Genomic DNA, 17,763 nt, shown 5'->3' with positions numbered 1-17,763 from the left:
AGATTGATTAGAGAAAAGATATCAAGATGGTCATAAAAAACTTAGCTGGAACAGACACGCACGGATGTGTGATGTGCCTGAAGCAACCAAACTGTGCCTGGATTCGTGCTCTCAGCTCCCGAGCCCAGCCCAGCGCTCCAGCTACCACCGGCATGTTCTTGTGCACAGGAGGGGATCCTGGGGGGGGCAGATTGAAATGGTATTTGACTGAACGCTGCATTTGTAACCTCAAAGATGAATGAAAAGCAACTCATCTGTGTAAAACTGTGCTGATTTCCCAGCTTGCTCCCTTAAATCCAAGCACCTGATCCACTGATGCAGGTCTGTGACCAGGAGAGGACTCCTAGTGCCTCTGGACCTTGAATAAGGACCTGAGAATGTCTCCAATCAACTGAGAAGCCCAGTAAACATTAGGAATGGAGCTGATACAGAGGCATCCTTTGCCTGGGATGCATTCCCTGCTCCCCACAACCACTGGTTTAGGGATTTCTGACCAGGAGCTAGTTCTGACCATCTTGTCTCACACCCACTTAACACCCCTTAAATACATGGCAAATGATGGGCCCTTCCCTCCATTAATCTCCCCGTTCCTTTTGTTAACCTGTACTAATTCCACCAATGTTGCCTCTTCTGGACCTTGTCTGCTTCCCGTACAAGCTTTCTGAGTTGAGTGAATGGTTTGTTACTCAAAAATCCATGCATAATCTAATAGGACCCTACCCATTCACTCCTGTTACAGCACACATGGGAAATACTAAACCTGGAGAAGGTTGATTAAACCCTTGGTTACAAAGTCCCAACTTGCATACTTTGCATTTACAGTATTACAAGGGAAACACTGTAAATTCACATCGTGGAGCACATGAGTGGGTTTGCAAGCCCCACGGAGTGTTAGAGGCAGCACATAAATGTGGAGAGAAAACTCCCGTCACACCCTTGCTAGGGGAAAAACACAGCAGGTATCTTCACTCTGAGCTACATACCATGTATACACATACAAAAAGATATTCCTGCCCCCCGACAGATTATTTGCTTTAATACTAAGAACAGAGATTTTGCAGGGATTTCCATTTCCACCAGGAGATGTAGCAGCTGAAAATTTTTGCAGTGGTTTTCTGGTTTCCCTAGAACATACAAATTATTTTCCCCAAAAAAATCATCTAAATCCATTCTCTATAAAATCAAATTTACTCACCGAGCTCCAGCTCTGCCTGGATGTGCCTGGAGTAGATCAAACTAGCATCATTCAAAGCACTGTTGAACACGCTGATGAGGACAGAGTATTTGTCAGCAGTATCCGCAGCGATTACTGGCCGCTCCAAAAGGCTCCCATACATGTACAGCAACTGTAGAAGGAAAAGAAAGCAGAGGGAAAGCAATCACAACCCTGATTTCTGCAGAGAAATCCACTGGGACTTCCTCACTAACCCAAGTGCTTCAGTAATGTGCAACAAGGGGCATGTGGAAAGGGGAATTTCCTTTCTTTACTTATTCTCTCTTTTCTTTACTCTATTCTTTCCAGATAGCTCTCCCTTTATTACAGAGTTCACATTTTCTCTGCAGGTGAACCATATCCCAATTGTCATTTTTTCAAACACTTCAAAATTTGTTATTTTCTCAAAAATAACCTGAGGATAAATACTATCATTTTCTACGATTGTTTCAACAAACACTTATGTTAAGGTTTTTCAGAAAATACCCATTTAGTTTTTCTGCAAGATTGATTCATTGGTAAACAAAATAGCCTTATTTCTAGAAAACCTGAGCTTCCAGAACTGAACTATACCTGTGTACTACTGCATCCAGCTCTGGGGCCCCCAGTGTAAGAAGGACATGGACCTGTTAGAGTGAGTCCAGAGGAGGCCACAAGGATGTTCAGAGGCTGGAGTACCTCTCCTGTGGAGCCAGGCTGAGTGAGCTGGGGTTGTTCAGCCTGGGGAAGGCTCCAGGGAGACCTCACAGCGGCCTGCCAGTGCCTAAAGGGGACTGCAGGAAAGCTGGGGGGGGACTCTGTGTCAGGGGGTGTGGTGATAGAACAAGGAGTAATGGCTTTAAACTAAAAGAGGGCAGGTTTAAATTACATATTAGGAAGAAATTCTTCTTGGTGAGGGCAGTGAGGCCCTGGCCCAGGCTGCCCAGAGAAGCTGTGGATGCCCCAGCCCTGGAGGTGTTCAAGGCCAGGCTGGAGGGGGCTTGGAGCAACCCGGTCTGGTGGGAGGTGTCCCTGCCCATGGCAGGGGAGTTGGAACTAGACGATTTTTAAGGTCCCTTTCAACCCAAACCATTCTATGATTCTATGATATTAACAGTAATACCCAATTCATAGCAGCATTTTTTTTTACCAGGAAATCCTAGAAAAAGCATAATTCCTCCGACTCATGGACAGAAAAATAAAACTGGCAACTGAAAGCATGATTTGAACAATTTCTTAAACATTGAACAAAGCTCCATTTTGTCCGTCTTTATGGGAAGAGCACAAATACTCCCAAATCTTTCAGCAAACACCCTGCTAGCAGCTCTCTGGTTTCACAGTTTGTGAGGGACCTGTAAGCCTGAGTGTCACTGAGACAAGCCCCAAAGCTACAAGCCTCATTGTCCCACTGTCAGCAAACACCAGCCCCGTGTACCTGTAGACACAGCACCACCTGCCCTCCTCTCATACAGCCTACCCGTAGGTTCCCTGATTTCCCTTCTACAAAATGGATGTGACATAAAAACCTTAAAGGCGTGCTCCAAGTCCGAAGCATCATCAAAAGCCTGGATGAAAATAGTTGCCAGCCGCCGGTCGATGTCTTCTACTTTTTGCATGAAATCAAAGGCATCTTGCTCAAAATCCTGTAGGAAGGCAGAACAGCAAGCCATGAAATGGTTGTGGAACGACACCATGAAGGTACCCAGAGATGCTGTGGAGTCTCCACCCTTGGGGATATTCATTCTTGGAGATACTAAACCCAATTGGACACACCCTTGCTCTAGCTGACCCTGCTTTGAGCAGGGTGTTGGACTAGGTGGTCTCCAGAGGTCCTTCCAACTTCAACAGTTCTGCTTCTGTAACTTCCATCATCTTCTGGCACTAATTTCCTTGCCCAGATTGTAAAAAATCCTTTGAAGCTGAAGAGCAAAAGCTTGTTTGTTTGTTTTTTCCTACAGGAAAAGAGCCCAAATCAAAGACTGGGCTTGACAAACTATGAGACTTCAGCATTTCTAATTTGGACAAAGTGGCTAAAAATTAGGCCATATGTCTCTTATCTGGAAGGACAAAGTGCAAGGCAACAGCTTTTACTATTACCATCACTGAGCTTCAGCAAGACCAGATACCATGTTTTAGCTGAAAAAAAGAGGTAACAGAAGGTGGAAAACTCAGGCACTGAAAGAATGAGCATGACACAGAAGGCCAAGGGGTCACCAAAATCAAGCCAGCCCCTGCAGAGCCATGGTCACCGCTCCTTCCATGCCCTCCACCCTGAAAGAGAAGCGATGTGGAGCAAGCAGCTTCCCAGCAAGACCCAGCCAGCCAGCACTAGGGTTGTGCCTCCCACTGCAGAGATGTTACTGGGAACTACAGGGAGTGAAGTGTAAGCTGCCCATCACTGCGCCAGACAGGCCCTATCACCGTAGGTGCAAGGCACTGGCCTTGCATCCCGCTACCAGCACACTCACCCTTCATCCCAGTACAAACCTGAGCAAGTCAGAAGCCTGCTGGATTTTGCTCCAGGATTACCTTCCATTTGGACACCTGCTGTGAAGGGCTGCCCCATGAGCAGTGTGGGACGGGAGCTCCTCACCACCAAGCTGCCCTTGGCCATTTGTTTTAGCACTCCCTCCTCTGGCTGCATGTATAGCCCTAACCCTGTCCTGCCAGCTAGATTTAACAAACTGACCCCAGGGCAAATGGGACAAGCAGCAGAAGAAATCGGAGATCCTCTGAGATCACAGGACACAGACTCCTTCAGTAATGCCATTCCCATCCTTCCTTCATAGCCTACCCAGGCTATGCTGCTTGGTGTCAAGGCCAAGAGTAGGACCATAAGGGGGACAGCAGCTTACTTGCTGTGCCCTGCTTGTATGATGTGTACTAGTGTGAGCATCTGGGATCTGCATGGCCACTGAGCCATGACTTTGAGGACTGGGAATATTCCTTTAATTAAAGCACTACTGATATTTAAATATGGGGTTCTCGAATGCTGAGAGCACCAGATGTCATGTGTGCAACTAGACAAAAGCAAACAGATCCCCAGAGGTTACCCGAGCTGGCCTTCATCAGGCAAGCTAGGCACTGAGAGCTGGAAAGCAAAACAGTGTGGATGTTGGTACAGTTCACACACCCAGCAAGCACAACCTACAGGAAAAGTTTGTGCAAAAGGCGTGAAAATGCAGGCTTCCCAACTGGAATGGTCTAAGGTCCTGAACTGGCAAGATACGGTCCTGAACCACCTCTGCACTGGTGCGGCCTCGCCTCGAGTACTGTGTGCAGTTCTGGGCACCACAGTACAAAAAGGACGTGAAACTGTTGGAGAGCGTCCAGAGGAGGGGTACAAAGATGGTGAAGGGCCTAGAGGGGAAGACGTATGAGGAGCAGCTGAGGTCACTGGACCTGTTCAGCCTGGAAAAGAGGAGGCTGAGGGGAGACCTCATTGCGGCCTACAGCTTCCTCACGAGGGGGAGTGGAGGGGCAGGCACCGATCTATTCTCTTTAGTCACCAGCGATAGGACCCAAGGGAATGGTGTCAAGCTGAGGCAGGGGAGGTTTAGGCTACACATCAGGAAGAGGTTTTTAACCAAGAGGGTTGTCAGGCACTGGAACAGGCTCCCCGGGGAAGTAGTCACGGCACCAAGCCTCTCAGGGTTTAAGAAGCGTTTGGACTGTGCACTTAGTCACATGGTCTAAAATTTTGGGTAGACCTGTGTGGTGCCGGGAGTTGGACTTGATGATCCTTGTGGGTCCCTTCCAACTCGGGATATTCTATGACTCTATGAACCTGCAAGAGCTCCCATATCTCTGCAGAAAAGGCCAGTGTCTCCCAGCGACAGTTTTCTCTGCAGTGACAGATCAGATCATACCAAAAGGAACAAAAAGGTGGGAAGAAGACAGCAGGACTGCACATGCACCAGGGCTTCATCGCTGCTCTGGAAACACATACATGGCGTTGGTGTTCCCAGAGGCTGGTCCCACCTACCGTGTTGGTCAGGTCGAGGCAGTCATAGGTTCGCTCTGCAAACACCTTGTATGCTTCCTGGAATTCCTCATACACATCCAGGACCTGCTGACTCAGGGCTTTCCCTTTAATCCCGCTGAACTCGATCTTTTCCAGCTTCATCAGGTCCAAGGCATTTGTCAGGAGATCCTTCAAAGCCAGCGGACACACACAGGTTAAGATGATGACAAAGACAATGAGAACAGTTGTCACAACAGGGAGCTGCACTCGCTGCCGTGCTGTGGGACCTCCCCAGGCACACCACTGAGCAGCACACGCAGGAAGGGGGGAGCTGGATCCTGCCCACCACGGGCACCACTGGCTGCGCACAGCACTTCCTGTTCTGGTGGGACCTGCAGCTGCCACTGGAAATACTGTGCCAACTGTGAAATTGCTTTTAAGGGTAGTTAGGGGACACGTTCAAAACAACATGAGGCCCATCTCTACTGAGGTGGGTAGGTGGCTCTTTTCCTTCCCATCCTCTGCAGCCTGGCTGGGCCTGACCCCCCGGTGCCACCTCCCAGGACCCAGCCATGGCAGCAGCGCTGCCAGCACCGAGTCCAGCTCTTCCAGTAGGACTCCTGGTGTGGGGGGAGCGAGGGCTGGTTGGTTGGTCTGCAGCCTCAGAGGACCAGCAGGAACGTGCTGATGTCAAGCACAGGGATGGACCTGCAGCCATCTGGAGCTCCAGGGACAGCCCCGAGCACAGAACTCAGCACCCCAAACAGGCGGCATTCGGCCAGTGCCAATGCCTTTGGGATGGGGCTGCCAAATGGGACGCAGCCTCCCACGCTACGCCAAGGCACCACCAGGCTTCGGTGCCACCCCCCAGGCAGGAGCCTTCCTCATTAACAGGAGGTGCGCGTAATGCTTTTTATTATTATTTTACAGCTCACATCTCAGCCCCCTGCAGATCCTCCACCTGGCTGCACACACGCTGCAGCCTTTCACTGTCCCTGGAGGTATGGGACACCACGCCCCGCCCTCTGCCACCATGGCAGTGCACGTGCAGCTCAGACGCTCCGTAATGACTTTCTTCTGTAGCCCATTTTCGTAGTAACCAAGCAATGAGCAATCGGTGCCCCAGAGCCTTTGCAGAGTTACAGAGCATAATTAGTGTCACTCATATTGTTCTCATGATGACCTGCAGTTACTCCTATGCCTATTTATATTCATCTCGACACTGGCAAGCATAATTTGGTTTACTGCACAGCCAACCTTACTGGAAACCACTGTTATGAATAGTTTTAAAACAGTCATCAGTCATGGTGATTTTCAACACAGGTAATCCAATAATGCATAAAAATATACAGCTTACTTCGGCCAGTAAAACCCTCTGTTCCACTACAGAGAACAAGAGAAGCAGAAGAGCAGCCCAGATCTGCCTTTAAATAGGTAAACGGGAGCTGCAGCACCCCAGGTTGACAGACCATCGGGCTCTGAAGGGATGACCTGGCGAGCACCGTGTCCCTGCTCCTCCCCAGGGCCCACACGGCACAGCCAAGTGGTGCCCAGCCTTGAGGGGCACGCATGGCCTCTCCCAGCCAGGCAGGACCCTGCTCTGGGGTGTCGCGGGGGACAGGGCCCAGAGACAGCACTGCTTGATCCACAGCCCTCAGTAATCCCCATTCCCTTGCCCCAACGGGCAAGGGAAGTCCAATGGGGTTCTCCCCCCATTGGCAAGGAGTCCGACGGGGTTTCTCCAGAAGAACAAACACACCTACCAACACGAACAGAAGGACACAGCTGTGTAGCTCGCTCATTCACAGAGCAGGGCAAGGTAAGGCAAGGTCCCAGACTTGCTGCAACAGGAGACCTATGAGCAGCGAGCAGCCTCCTCCCCTGGCACCCAGTGAAGGTGTTAACAAGTGAATTCATGGCTACAGAGCTCTTCTGAAGGCCTGAAATATCTTTCAGGACCAGATCCTCACCTCCACCATCCCCAGTCTCTTCAGGAAACTGTCCAGCCTTGCAAACACCATCGTGGCGTGGAAGTCCCACTCCTTCACTTCTTGGCCCGGTTCATAATATGTGTGAAGTTTTTCCCTTCTGTCCTCAAATGCCCATTTGAATGCATTCAGGATGCTGAGCACCGTTTGCACCTTGCCCAGGCTCTCTTCCATCTCCCCTTTTAGAAGGTCTTCTGGAGACAGGTACACCAGGGCCTGGAACAACAAAATCACACCCAAGAGATCACTTCTGCCATCCCATCAAACAGCCACTTCTTGAGCTGAACACGTTTCAAGTTAAACGTGGCTTAAAAAAATCACTTTGCCACAGATGGGTTGGGGAGAGGAAGAGAGAGGAGACATTATTTTAAAAACTGCCCTCTGGAAACAGCAGTGCTGGCCACGCACCTGCTGGATGAGAAGATTGCAGATTTCCTGGAGCAGCACTACCACCCGCGCGGGTACGCTGTAGTGCTGGGAGGTGACCCAGGCCAAACACACCACGTGGAGCAGGGGGAGCAGGAGAGGCTTCACCTCGCTGAACTCAGCCCTCTCTATGGCCTCCAAATGGCGTCTGAGGGGCAGCAGGTGCAGGTGAATGTCCCGGGCTTCAGTCAAAGCTGTGAAGAAGCAGAACTGGTGAAGCCCACCCAGCTGTGGTGTGCCAGGTTATGGGCCAGAAAGCAAACCATCCCAGCAAGCACCACACATACTCAGATACCCATGCACTGAAAAATTTCTTGACCAGTGCTCTTCTGAGGCAATAATCAGGAAAGGAGACAAACTGACAGCACGGCAAGGGACAAGGCAACAAAGCCAGGTCTGCAGCACCCGTCTGGGGCCAGGCCACTTGAAGCAAGAGAACCACTGGGAGAAGCCGACCCAGCACTGTAAAACAAAGCTGTCCAACAGCAAGCTAAAACTTTCAGCTACTCAGACTGATTTGATTTGTACATCTGTGTGACTTTACCCTAAAGAACTATGCTATAGAGCAAACACGTGAATAAAACCAGGTGATCATTATGTAACTAAATCCATAGACAAACAAGAAGTGACAGAAGTACCTGAATGCATATAAAGATAACCCCAAAATCCAAGATGAAGAAGAAACCCCAACTGGTAACACTGCCCTCCCAGCACGGATGCAGGGACACAGACATCAGCCATACCACCACACCAGCAGGGAGAGCACGGCACCAGGGAAAGGGACGGAGACTAAAAAGCTGATGCAAACAAATCTGAACTGTGCTGTAATGGGAATTCACACTTACAGCCCAAATTATCCAGTTAGTATTGCTGTAGCTGTACTAAAACCTAATATTGGTTGTATTTTGATTAGACTCTTAAAGAATTAATTAACAATGAACTCTTGGTACAGGGGGTGCTTCTCTAGCCCAAATAACTTGTACAATGTACAGTGTGACAAACATCCTTAATAGATTACGTGTTTCCATGTGGAGAAGTGAAGAACAGCGTTAGCTGCCAGCATGAACACAGCTAGCAAAGCCTGAGCAGCTGGGATGAAGATGGACGCAGAGGGTCATTCATGGAGAGGTACAGGGCATGGAGCAGCAGGACGACGTTGCTTCTCACTGTTAGAGGGGAATTTGTAGTATTTCCTTTGGATGAACTTAACTTCCCTAAGCAAAGCACACTGGAATAAAGATTGTGCTACTTTCATGTAACTTCATGTTTAAGGCAGAAGTCTGCTTGATTAACGAGGAAAAATATGCTTCCTTCCTTACCAGACTTCTTATTAACAAAACAAAAAAAAAGCCTTTAATTCCCTACACTAGAAAATGCAATTATTTCATTCTTTTCCTCAAAGCTCTCCTGTCTCACTGAATTGTGCCAGAATGGCAAAATAAAGAAGAGAAGATGGATCTGCTGGTGCACACCACCACCTACAGGCCACCCACACCACTCAGCTGCCTGAAAGAATCTGAAAAGGCGGCGAGGAGAGCTGCGGGCTGGCCAGACCTTGCGCTCTGGGAGGACATTCTGGATGGGGACATGGGCAGACAGCTCACTGCATAAAGATCCTCTGCGCAGCTTCGCAGGGGAATTTAAGTAATTTTCGGACAGGGCACAAAACCAATGGCTCAGACATTCACTGCATCACGGTTATAGAGGTTTTGGACACAGCTCAATCCCACCAAATGTTACTGGGGTGCCTTGAGCCATGCACCAGGCTTCTCGGGGCAGAATAAGCAGAGCTGAGCAATCCTGCACAGCACAGCCTGCAGGGTCAGGGTGGGAGGCCATGCTCAGCCCCGACACCTCCCCTGCAGACTGACACCACAAGACCTGGCGAAATCAGGTCTCAAGGTACACCGTGTTTCAGATCAGTCGAGGCTAGCCCTGCTGCATTACTGTGAATGCTTTATTACGACAGACTGAATTCCCAGATCTGCTCACCCTGACCTTTGGGAAAAGTCTAGCCCAACAGACCAGCGATCAACCTTGTCCCAGTACGGAAAAAAAAAAAGCATTAGAACAAGCACAAGCAGACCAGTTTTACACCACAAAACAGCAACAGGGCTAGCAATGTGGTTGCAGTCCCCATGGTCACAGTGACCTCCTAATGGCCAGCACCATTACAAACACATTGAGCTTGAAACCAGTTAAACCAGGATATAAACAAAGGCCAGAAGTCAGCACATTGCATCCAGACAGGCTGAAGCTGCCCTAGTACCTCACCTGCTTCAACATCCATGAGCATAGACTTGAAGGCTGGGAAGTAGCTGCTCTCGATTCTCTCTAGCACCTCCATCATGTTCCTGACCTTCCTTGTCGTCAGCTGGTTGTAAATGCATTCCAGGTCATCACACCTACGACACCCAAGACATGTTACAAGTCCGTATTGGGTCAGCATCAGCTGTTCACACAAACCATCCATTTCCCTGGCCCTAATTCTGGATCCCCTCCAGCGTGAGTCTCAATGCTGAATGAAAACAGTAAGAAGCTTCTGAAGGAGGCACGGACAAGGCCTGCAGGACAGACAGCTGGCACTGAGGCTCACCATGCCGGCAGCTCCGCTACTGCTGAGAGAAGCCACCAGTTATTTCTGCAGGCGTTAGTGAGAGCTCTCCTGTGGGCTGGACTTTGTCCTAAGTCAGCCCATACCAACATGCCACAGAGGTTTTCAAGGGCAGGAGGGAATTCCCTGCCCTGTCTCCTGAGCATCTGAAGCCCACTTTGACAGGAGAACAACAGCCAGCTAAGCTGCACCATTTCCAGAAGGCCCTTCACAAAGCCGTCAAGTCAGCCCTTCTGACAGAGGGCTCTACCATCAGCAAAGTCTGCAACCATGGGTGGGTGCTCACACCTCACCCCTGCCAAGCACAGCTCAGCTGTGGGATCGAAACTCATCCACGCTGCTGTGGCACTGAAAAGTTCTGTAGACTTTGCTGTAGGGGTCAGGGTCTCCTTGCGGCCATGGAGAGACAGCAATGTCCCAAACCCCCTCTCATCCGCGAGCACCAGCTGCTCCTTTAGCCCCAGACCTACTGCATGCCTGTGGATAACAAACATGCTCCCAGACTGGCTGAGAGGACTAGCATATTCCAGCCAGGAGAGGCTGAGCTCAGAAATCAGCTCTGCATTTAAAAAAAAAAAAAAAAAACATTGACAGGGCCTGTTAAAATCAGTAGATTCTTTAAAAATAAAAGATAGCTTCTGAGAAGGCTGCGTTAGTCTTCACTACGCACACTGGCAGTAGTAGCTGCATTACTCTGCCAGTACCACAGGGCACAGCAACGAGCTCTTCTGAGGCACAGAACCAGATTTCTGTTTCTTAGGAAGTAAAGTATCTTCTAGGCCTCAAAATAAGTTTCTTGGGCAGAAAAAAGAAGATAGATCCAGGGAGGTGTCCATCAGCTCTTACTGCTGCAGCTGGTTCCTAGCGAACTGTGATGGTAAGAGCACTTCCAGAACTGTTCCCTCAAGACGTGAGGGGGCCGGCGCTAGGGCTACGTTAAAATACAGCCAGCTGCCCCCGGACTCTGAGACACTTTGCAGATTGCGATTATTTTATGCGCGGGAGCAATTTGCCTCGGCTGAAGTCTTTCCACGAACCCGAGGCAGCCTGCTCTTTTCAACTGGCAGAGCAGCTCTGTCTGCCACCGGCACGCCCTCCTTCCGCCCGCAGCCAGCACCAGAGCCCACCACGCTCCAGCCGGGCTGCCCGGGGTACCTGTGCTTCCAGAACTCCAGCTCCACCTTCGGGCTGGGGTTGCTGCCTTGCAGGAGAGGCTCTGAGGACTCTCTCTTCAGTGCTCTCTGGATCTGGTAGCTCCAGTCTATGATAGCTGACTCAGTGGCATGCACAAGGGATTTATCTATCAGCTCCAGGCTGCAAAATAACAGACCACCCAGTTAACTTTGCTTTCCACTTGTTTATATTTATTACTCAGCTTTATCTGCTTCGAATGACCACGTGGGCAGCTGGATTTTACAGATTATGGTCTAGTTTCACATTTCAAAACCACAAAACCATCAAAAAATGTAAGATTTTGCCATTGCTTTAATACAGGAATTACACCCTAGAGAAAATGAATGAAGCTCAACAGCAACCACAGCAATGTGGGCAGCAACACACTTGGATGAACGTGGTTTCATAAAAGGAATGGTGGAAATGAAGAGCCAGCCGCCACCTCTCAGCACAGCCAGCCCCTGAAGCATCAGGTCCGTCCAGGCTCCAGGTCCAACCTGCAGAGCCACCCCCCCAGCAAAATGCTCTCTTCCTGCTGTTCTTGCTCAACCCACTCTCCCGCACCGCCACGAACTCACTCTAGACGGGCTGGCACACTGCGGACAGGTCCCCTCACTGCCTTGGAAGCAGTAATGGCTCCTGCAACCCCACCTGCCCCACGTCCTGTCCTGAAGTGATCAATCCCACTGCACTAACACAACTCCTGAGGCCCCACAGGGTGCAAACGTGTAGCCCAGGCACGGCGATGACACAATGTGCCAAGGGATCTGCCTCTGCCTGCAGTCCAGGTTTTGTTACCTTGCCCTGGGCCAGGCTTACAGCACTGCATTGTTCAAAGCCCTTCCACCTCTGGCTTTGGGCACCAAGCTGGCTGCTCAGGGGGCCAGGGTGGAAGTTCCCCCCAGCTGCAATGTGAGCACCCTGCCTGACATATCAGCTAGCAAAGGATGGTGATTCCACAGCTGTTAGAGATACTGCAAGACAAAGACCAGCTGCACACAGGGCCCAGCCTTCCCAAGCTGTCCTGCCCAGCCAGAAACACTGGGGTGGTTTTCCTGGGGACTGTCCCTCAAGGACTGGAAGTGAACTTCAGAATCCAGGGAGGTTTAACCATGAACAGAGACAACTGAAATTACCGAAGTGGCTCATCTACATCTTGAAGAGAAACACAAGGAAATGCCGTGGGTGTCTGCAAAACCGCTCTGCTTCTACAAGAGGATACAAGCAACAGTTTCCATATCGCTGTATGGGACCATGAACAGTTTAGAAACTTGCAGGAAGTTGTAGATGTTTTTTCACGTACCTTTGAATAATAAATCTAGTTTTAAAGGGAGCCAGAATAGTTCTGACCAAGCAGGCAGCATGAATCATGAACAAGTGAGTCACGTAACTTCTAGCAGTGCATTTGTGGGGCATGCTCTGGCAGACAGAAACCAGAGGGAATTTTAGCCAGGAGAGCACTAGCTTACTGTTCAGTGGCAACAGCAAAGCAGCAGAGGTTTTGCCCACAGGGTTTGTTTTATCCCATCGACCCAAACAGTTTGTTGCTTTACTGTGTACCCTTTGCTTTTGCACTTGCTGAGCTTCACTCACCTGCCTGTAGTGTTGCATGGTCCCCAGAGACAGAGTCCATGAACTAGAGAGCAGGTAGAGCAAAATACACCCATCCAGGCAGCCTGGATGAGCAGCAGATGATGGTGAGCAAGAAGAGCCACCACGGTCGGTGAGGTGTCCCCAGAAGACATAGCATACGCATCAGCAGGAGATAACCCAGAGGAAAGCACAGGGCAATACTCACAATTTCTCATGTTCCAGATCAATGTTCTCGATTCCCTCTGAGCCTGCTGGGAGAGGCAGCACGGTCCTGCCTTTTACTTGGCCAACCACCACGGAGACAGCACTTTTTAGGCTGTGGACATGATGTATAATGTCCTGCGACACCACTTGTGGCCAGCCCTGGTGGTTCTTACGGTTCGTCAGGATGGGCACAATCACCTGTAGCAGGAGTCATGAAAAAGCAATGGATAAAAAAGAGCTGCAGGAGACTGAAATGTCCCCAGGCCCTGAGGTCCCTGCTCAGCCAAGCTCGGAGTCCCACATTCCTTGCTGTCCCAAGCAGCTTGCTGCCTGTGAGAATCAAGGGCAGGTCAGAACAAAGGGACCTCTCCGCAGGCCCGCTTCGCTGCCAATCTAAACCGTTGTCCAGATGAAACCCACCCATGAAGCTTGCTGCCCTGGCTCCGACCGGGGGGTGTGAGAGCTTCCAGCTCCAGCAACCTCATGCCTCTTGTGCATCATTGAGGATCACAAGGTTCAGCACCCTTACAGGTACTAATAAGAAAAAGCTGGTGTCCAGCGCTCTTTGCGCTCCTTTACCAACCACATTCACCTCCGTCAACTGTCCCGGGGCTTCCCCTGCCCCTGGAGGGCACAGGACAATCAGGCTGCCAGGATGGTATTTCAGAGCATCCGCCCGGCTGTTTTGCTGGGCGTGCAAGGTGAGGCCTGGGACAGCTCTGGGACAGCTCTGCGCTGTTCTCACACAAGGCCAGCGGCACGTGCTGACGTACCCGCATACTGCTACACCTCCCCGACAGCAGCAGGGCTGAGCCCCAGCGTGCTGAAGGGGGAGCTCTCCTGGTACCCCCTGGGACCTTCTTCTTGGTGAGGGACGCCTAGGTCCCCTTCCAAACCGCACCGCAGGTCTTCAGCACAGGCTGCTTTTTACGTTATTTTCCCAAGCTGTGGCCCAATTAACGTGACTTTTGCCACCTCCAGGCTTTGTACCGGCAGCACGAGGTCTCGGGGTGACCTGGGCTCGCTTGGGCTGGTTTTGGCTCATTCCCACTGTGGAAGCAATGCAGGGGCTGTCACCTACCCTGGGCTGGCCCCGCTCTGCGAACAGCCTGTGGCAACAGCCCACCAAAGCCGGGCTGCCCCCGGTGCCAAACACCAGCCCCTGTGTTACCACGGGGAGGCTGCAGGGAGCAGCTGTAGCCGGGGCTGATGAGAGGGGAGCAGGCTGCGGTAAGAAAAGGTATTAAAATAGCTGCAACTGGACCCAAAATTGAGAAGGAACACCCCAGCACCACCATAGTACTGTGCTGGGGCAGCCAGGATGCTGACAGCTCTTCGTACTCACCACTGGCACTGCCAGCCCGGGGAAGGCTGGCATCAGCCACCCCACAGCCAGAGGGACGCAGGAAGCAGGAGCCCAGCCCCAGGAACGTGGGCAGAGAGTGTGGAGCTCACATTCAGCAGCTTTAACTACATTATTAGCAAGATTTTTCCCTATGACTTAAATCATGTGGACTGCTAGTAATGGTATTATTGTAACGGGCCTACTAATACCTGTTTTCTTTTCTTATTAGATTGTTAAAACACTAAGGGGACTCGGAACGAGTCCCCAGCTCCACAGAGTGGCGGTGTGCTCCCTTCAGCCATGCCAAGGGTTTGTGTGTGACAGGTAGAAAAGGTCACCCCAGCTGCGATCCACAGCTCAGCTCCCTGCTGAATAAAGACACAGTTTTGGTGTGCTGATGCCCTAAGTAACCCATGGGAAGTTCGGCACAGACTATTCCTTTAACCAAAGCCTTCTAAGACTGACCTAAAACCCCCAGTAAAAGGCCCCTTGCAAGCAGCGCTCTGTGCAGCCTCAGGAAATTCAAGACCCTTTTCACCTTCCCACAGACCCCCCGTTCTGCTGACAACCATTCTGTTTTCCTTTAAGTTTGAGCAGAAACTGGGACCAAACCCAGGCACGATCTGCTATGGGAACACGGCATCCATCTGGAACAGCTGGGGGGAGAAAAGCCTGCAAACATGCCATCCAGGTGCACAATCCCAGCTATTGAAGGCAGCCAGAAAAATGGGATCTAACAGCATCTATTGAAGCGTTCCTACCCCAAAATCTCTCTGTAACAGATGGAGTTTACAACATGTATCACACGCTACCTGCCACCATCTATAAGCAAAACCATGATACAAAAAAGTTTGTGTGGACTTCCCAAGACCACAGAACTCATCAAATGCCTCAGAACAAAGGCTCCCTGTGCAAATAACGCGTTATCCCACAAAATCAAAGCCAGCCAGCCAGGCAGCCTGCTCTTGGGAACCCAATCAGTCAGCCAGCATCTTACTACACCAACGGCGTCACCAGAATTGCTCAGCGCAAGCAGCTCCTTTACTCTTCCATTGCAGCATCGCTGCGGAGACCCCTCCAGGTCAGGAGTTTGGTCCAGGCAACGTCACGTAGCTGAGGGGCTCTCGGTGGGCACAGGGAGCGCCCACACCTCCTGAAGATCCCCTAGGAAAACCACGAGCCCTTCGGCAGGCGCTGAACCGCAGGAGGCTCCGTCTGAACGCCTGGCAGCGCTTTTGGACCACGGGGGTGAGGGAGCAGGGGCTGCCCAGCGAGGTGGCGGAGCCTCCACCGTCAGAGACCTCCAGAAGCCCGCTGCTGGTGTCCCCGCTGCCCGGAGCGGGGCTGGGACCCGAGGGCGCCTCCAGCGCTGCGCCCGCACGGCGGTCGGGTCACCGCCACTCCGCGGGCCCACCGGGGCCGAGGGCCGGGGCCGGGAGGCTCCAACGAGCTCCAGCCCCCCCCCGGGGGCCCGCGAGGGCAGCCGCGGGGCCGCCCTCACCTCGCGCAGCAGGGCGGCCAGGTGCTGCAGGACGTCGGCGGGCAGGTCCCCGCCCAGCAGCGCGCCGGGCCCGGGGCGCCGCAGGAAGAAGAGCGCCTTGGGGCGGCCGGCGGCGGCGGCCGGCGCCGGGGGGGGGCCCCAGCAGCAGCTGCCCCCCCGGGCCGGGCCAGGCCAGCAGCGCCGGCCCCGCCGCCCCGGCCAGGAAGGCCCGCAGCTCGGCACGGCCCGCCCCGCGCTCCCAGCGCTCCGCCGGCCCCCGCAGGCCCCGCGCGGCGCAGCGCAGCAGCCACCGGGCGCGGGGGTCCGGGGCCTCCTCCTCGGCTCCCTCCGGGCCCTCCTCGGCGCCCTCCATGCGGCGGCGCCGGGCGCTGTTTGCGGGGAGGAGCCGCCGTTGCCCGGGGACGCGGCCGGGCCCCTCCCGCCGCCCAGCCGGGCCCCTGGCGGCCGGGCCCGCTCTCGGCGAAAGCCTCGCGGCCCCCCCCCGGGGAAGGAGCCCTCCTTGCCCGACTCCTGGCACGTAACAAAAGTAACGAACGATTCGTAGACCTCAAAGCGAATGAGCTATCAAGTAGGCACGTGGTTTATTTCGGCGCCGGGCACATGCGGGGTAGCTCCCAAAGGCGCGGCACCTTGCCTTGGCTGTACGCAGCAAAGAGCGACACGTGCGTGAAGTTTCCCAGTACGCCTACGCATATCCATAACCTGTCCCCGCTTTGTAGTAAAATCAGCTCCAAGGAGGCGTTTCCATAAACTGCTCCCGTCTGCGCAGTGCCTTCTGGTGGCGGTCGTCAGGGGCTGTGAGGATGAAGGCCGGTAACTCCTCTTCATCACCACTAGCTGACCCCCTGCCTTTGTACAGACTCAGCTGCTCCTCGGCTCTTGCCCAAACCACAAGGTCGGTCGCAGCTGGTTTTTGAGACAGGTTCCCCATTTTGTCAGGAACCATCCTCTGCGAGGGGCCCCGAGAGCCAGTTAACTTGCACAGCAGTAAGCAAAGACACTCAGCAACATCTATTTTTAATGCAATTAAGCAAGCCCCATTCTTCCATTCCTGGCTTTAATCATAACGATTGTTTTATTTAGAAATCATTAATGCGATTAAGCAAGCCCTGACTCTTCTATCCCTAGCTCCACAAAAGGCCCCACACTACCTCTGCGCAAAGCACAGGATCCAGCGCCGCCCTCCCCTGGCAACCGCCCGCGATCCTATTTACAGCCGTGCAGTAACGAGGGGGTTGCTTGGTCCTTGCTCGTGGCTGATCCCAGCTCCCTGCTGTTCTTCACAGCCAAGCAGGAACTTTTTGTAGTACCCAGCTGCATCAATTACCAAGTTTCCTCCTTAGACAAGCATAATGTTAAAGCACAGCTAATCTGCAGTAGATACGTTGCTGTCTATTTCCTACTGCCTTCAAATGAAGTCGTAAGTCTTTTTTGTGTGCTGTTATCATTTGCTGAGCACTTGAGGGCCTGAAGCCTTCAAGTTACTTCTGCAAATTCACTCGTTGAAAAAGCTGTGTGCTGCTCCCCCACCTGCACCAAGGCATGTAATTACAGCAGCAGGAGGAAGTCTGACCCAGAGAAAGCCTCAAAAGTACCCCCCCCCTCTTAACCACAGACCTGTCCTACATCAGCTTCCTTTGCCAACTTTCTTGGCCCCTGCATCCAGTACTGGACTCAAAAGCTGCCCCCAAGCGCTACCCCCTTGAACTGTGAGGAACGAAGCTCTTCAAAGGAGGGTAACAGAGGCAGGCATGATTTTTCTA

General features: G+C 52.2%; 1 protein-coding gene across 1 annotated transcript in view; it reads right to left on the bottom strand.

Annotated features, from left to right (window-relative positions):
* DNAH9 (dynein axonemal heavy chain 9) overlaps positions 1–17,692 on the bottom strand; it is a 196,489-nt gene extending 178,797 nt beyond the window's left edge. The window contains 11 exon segments of the mRNA XM_040530948.1: positions 63–177; positions 1,196–1,346; positions 2,719–2,835; positions 5,178–5,345; positions 7,127–7,360; positions 7,553–7,764; positions 9,845–9,975; positions 11,340–11,498; positions 13,156–13,352; positions 16,001–16,126; positions 16,128–17,692. Coding sequence (XP_040386882.1) covers positions 63–177; positions 1,196–1,346; positions 2,719–2,835; positions 5,178–5,345; positions 7,127–7,360; positions 7,553–7,764; positions 9,845–9,975; positions 11,340–11,498; positions 13,156–13,352; positions 16,001–16,126; positions 16,128–16,352 — 1,835 coding nt within the window. The 5' untranslated portion in view covers positions 16,353–17,692.
* Positions 17,693–17,763: the final 71 nt, after the last annotated feature.

Source organism: Cygnus olor, chromosome 18, assembly GCF_009769625.2.
Source record: "Cygnus olor isolate bCygOlo1 chromosome 18, bCygOlo1.pri.v2, whole genome shotgun sequence".
Lineage (NCBI taxonomy): Eukaryota > Metazoa > Chordata > Aves > Anseriformes > Anatidae > Cygnus > Cygnus olor.
Note: the sequence above shows the minus strand (reverse complement) of the source record. Positions and strands in the feature narration are given on the sequence as shown.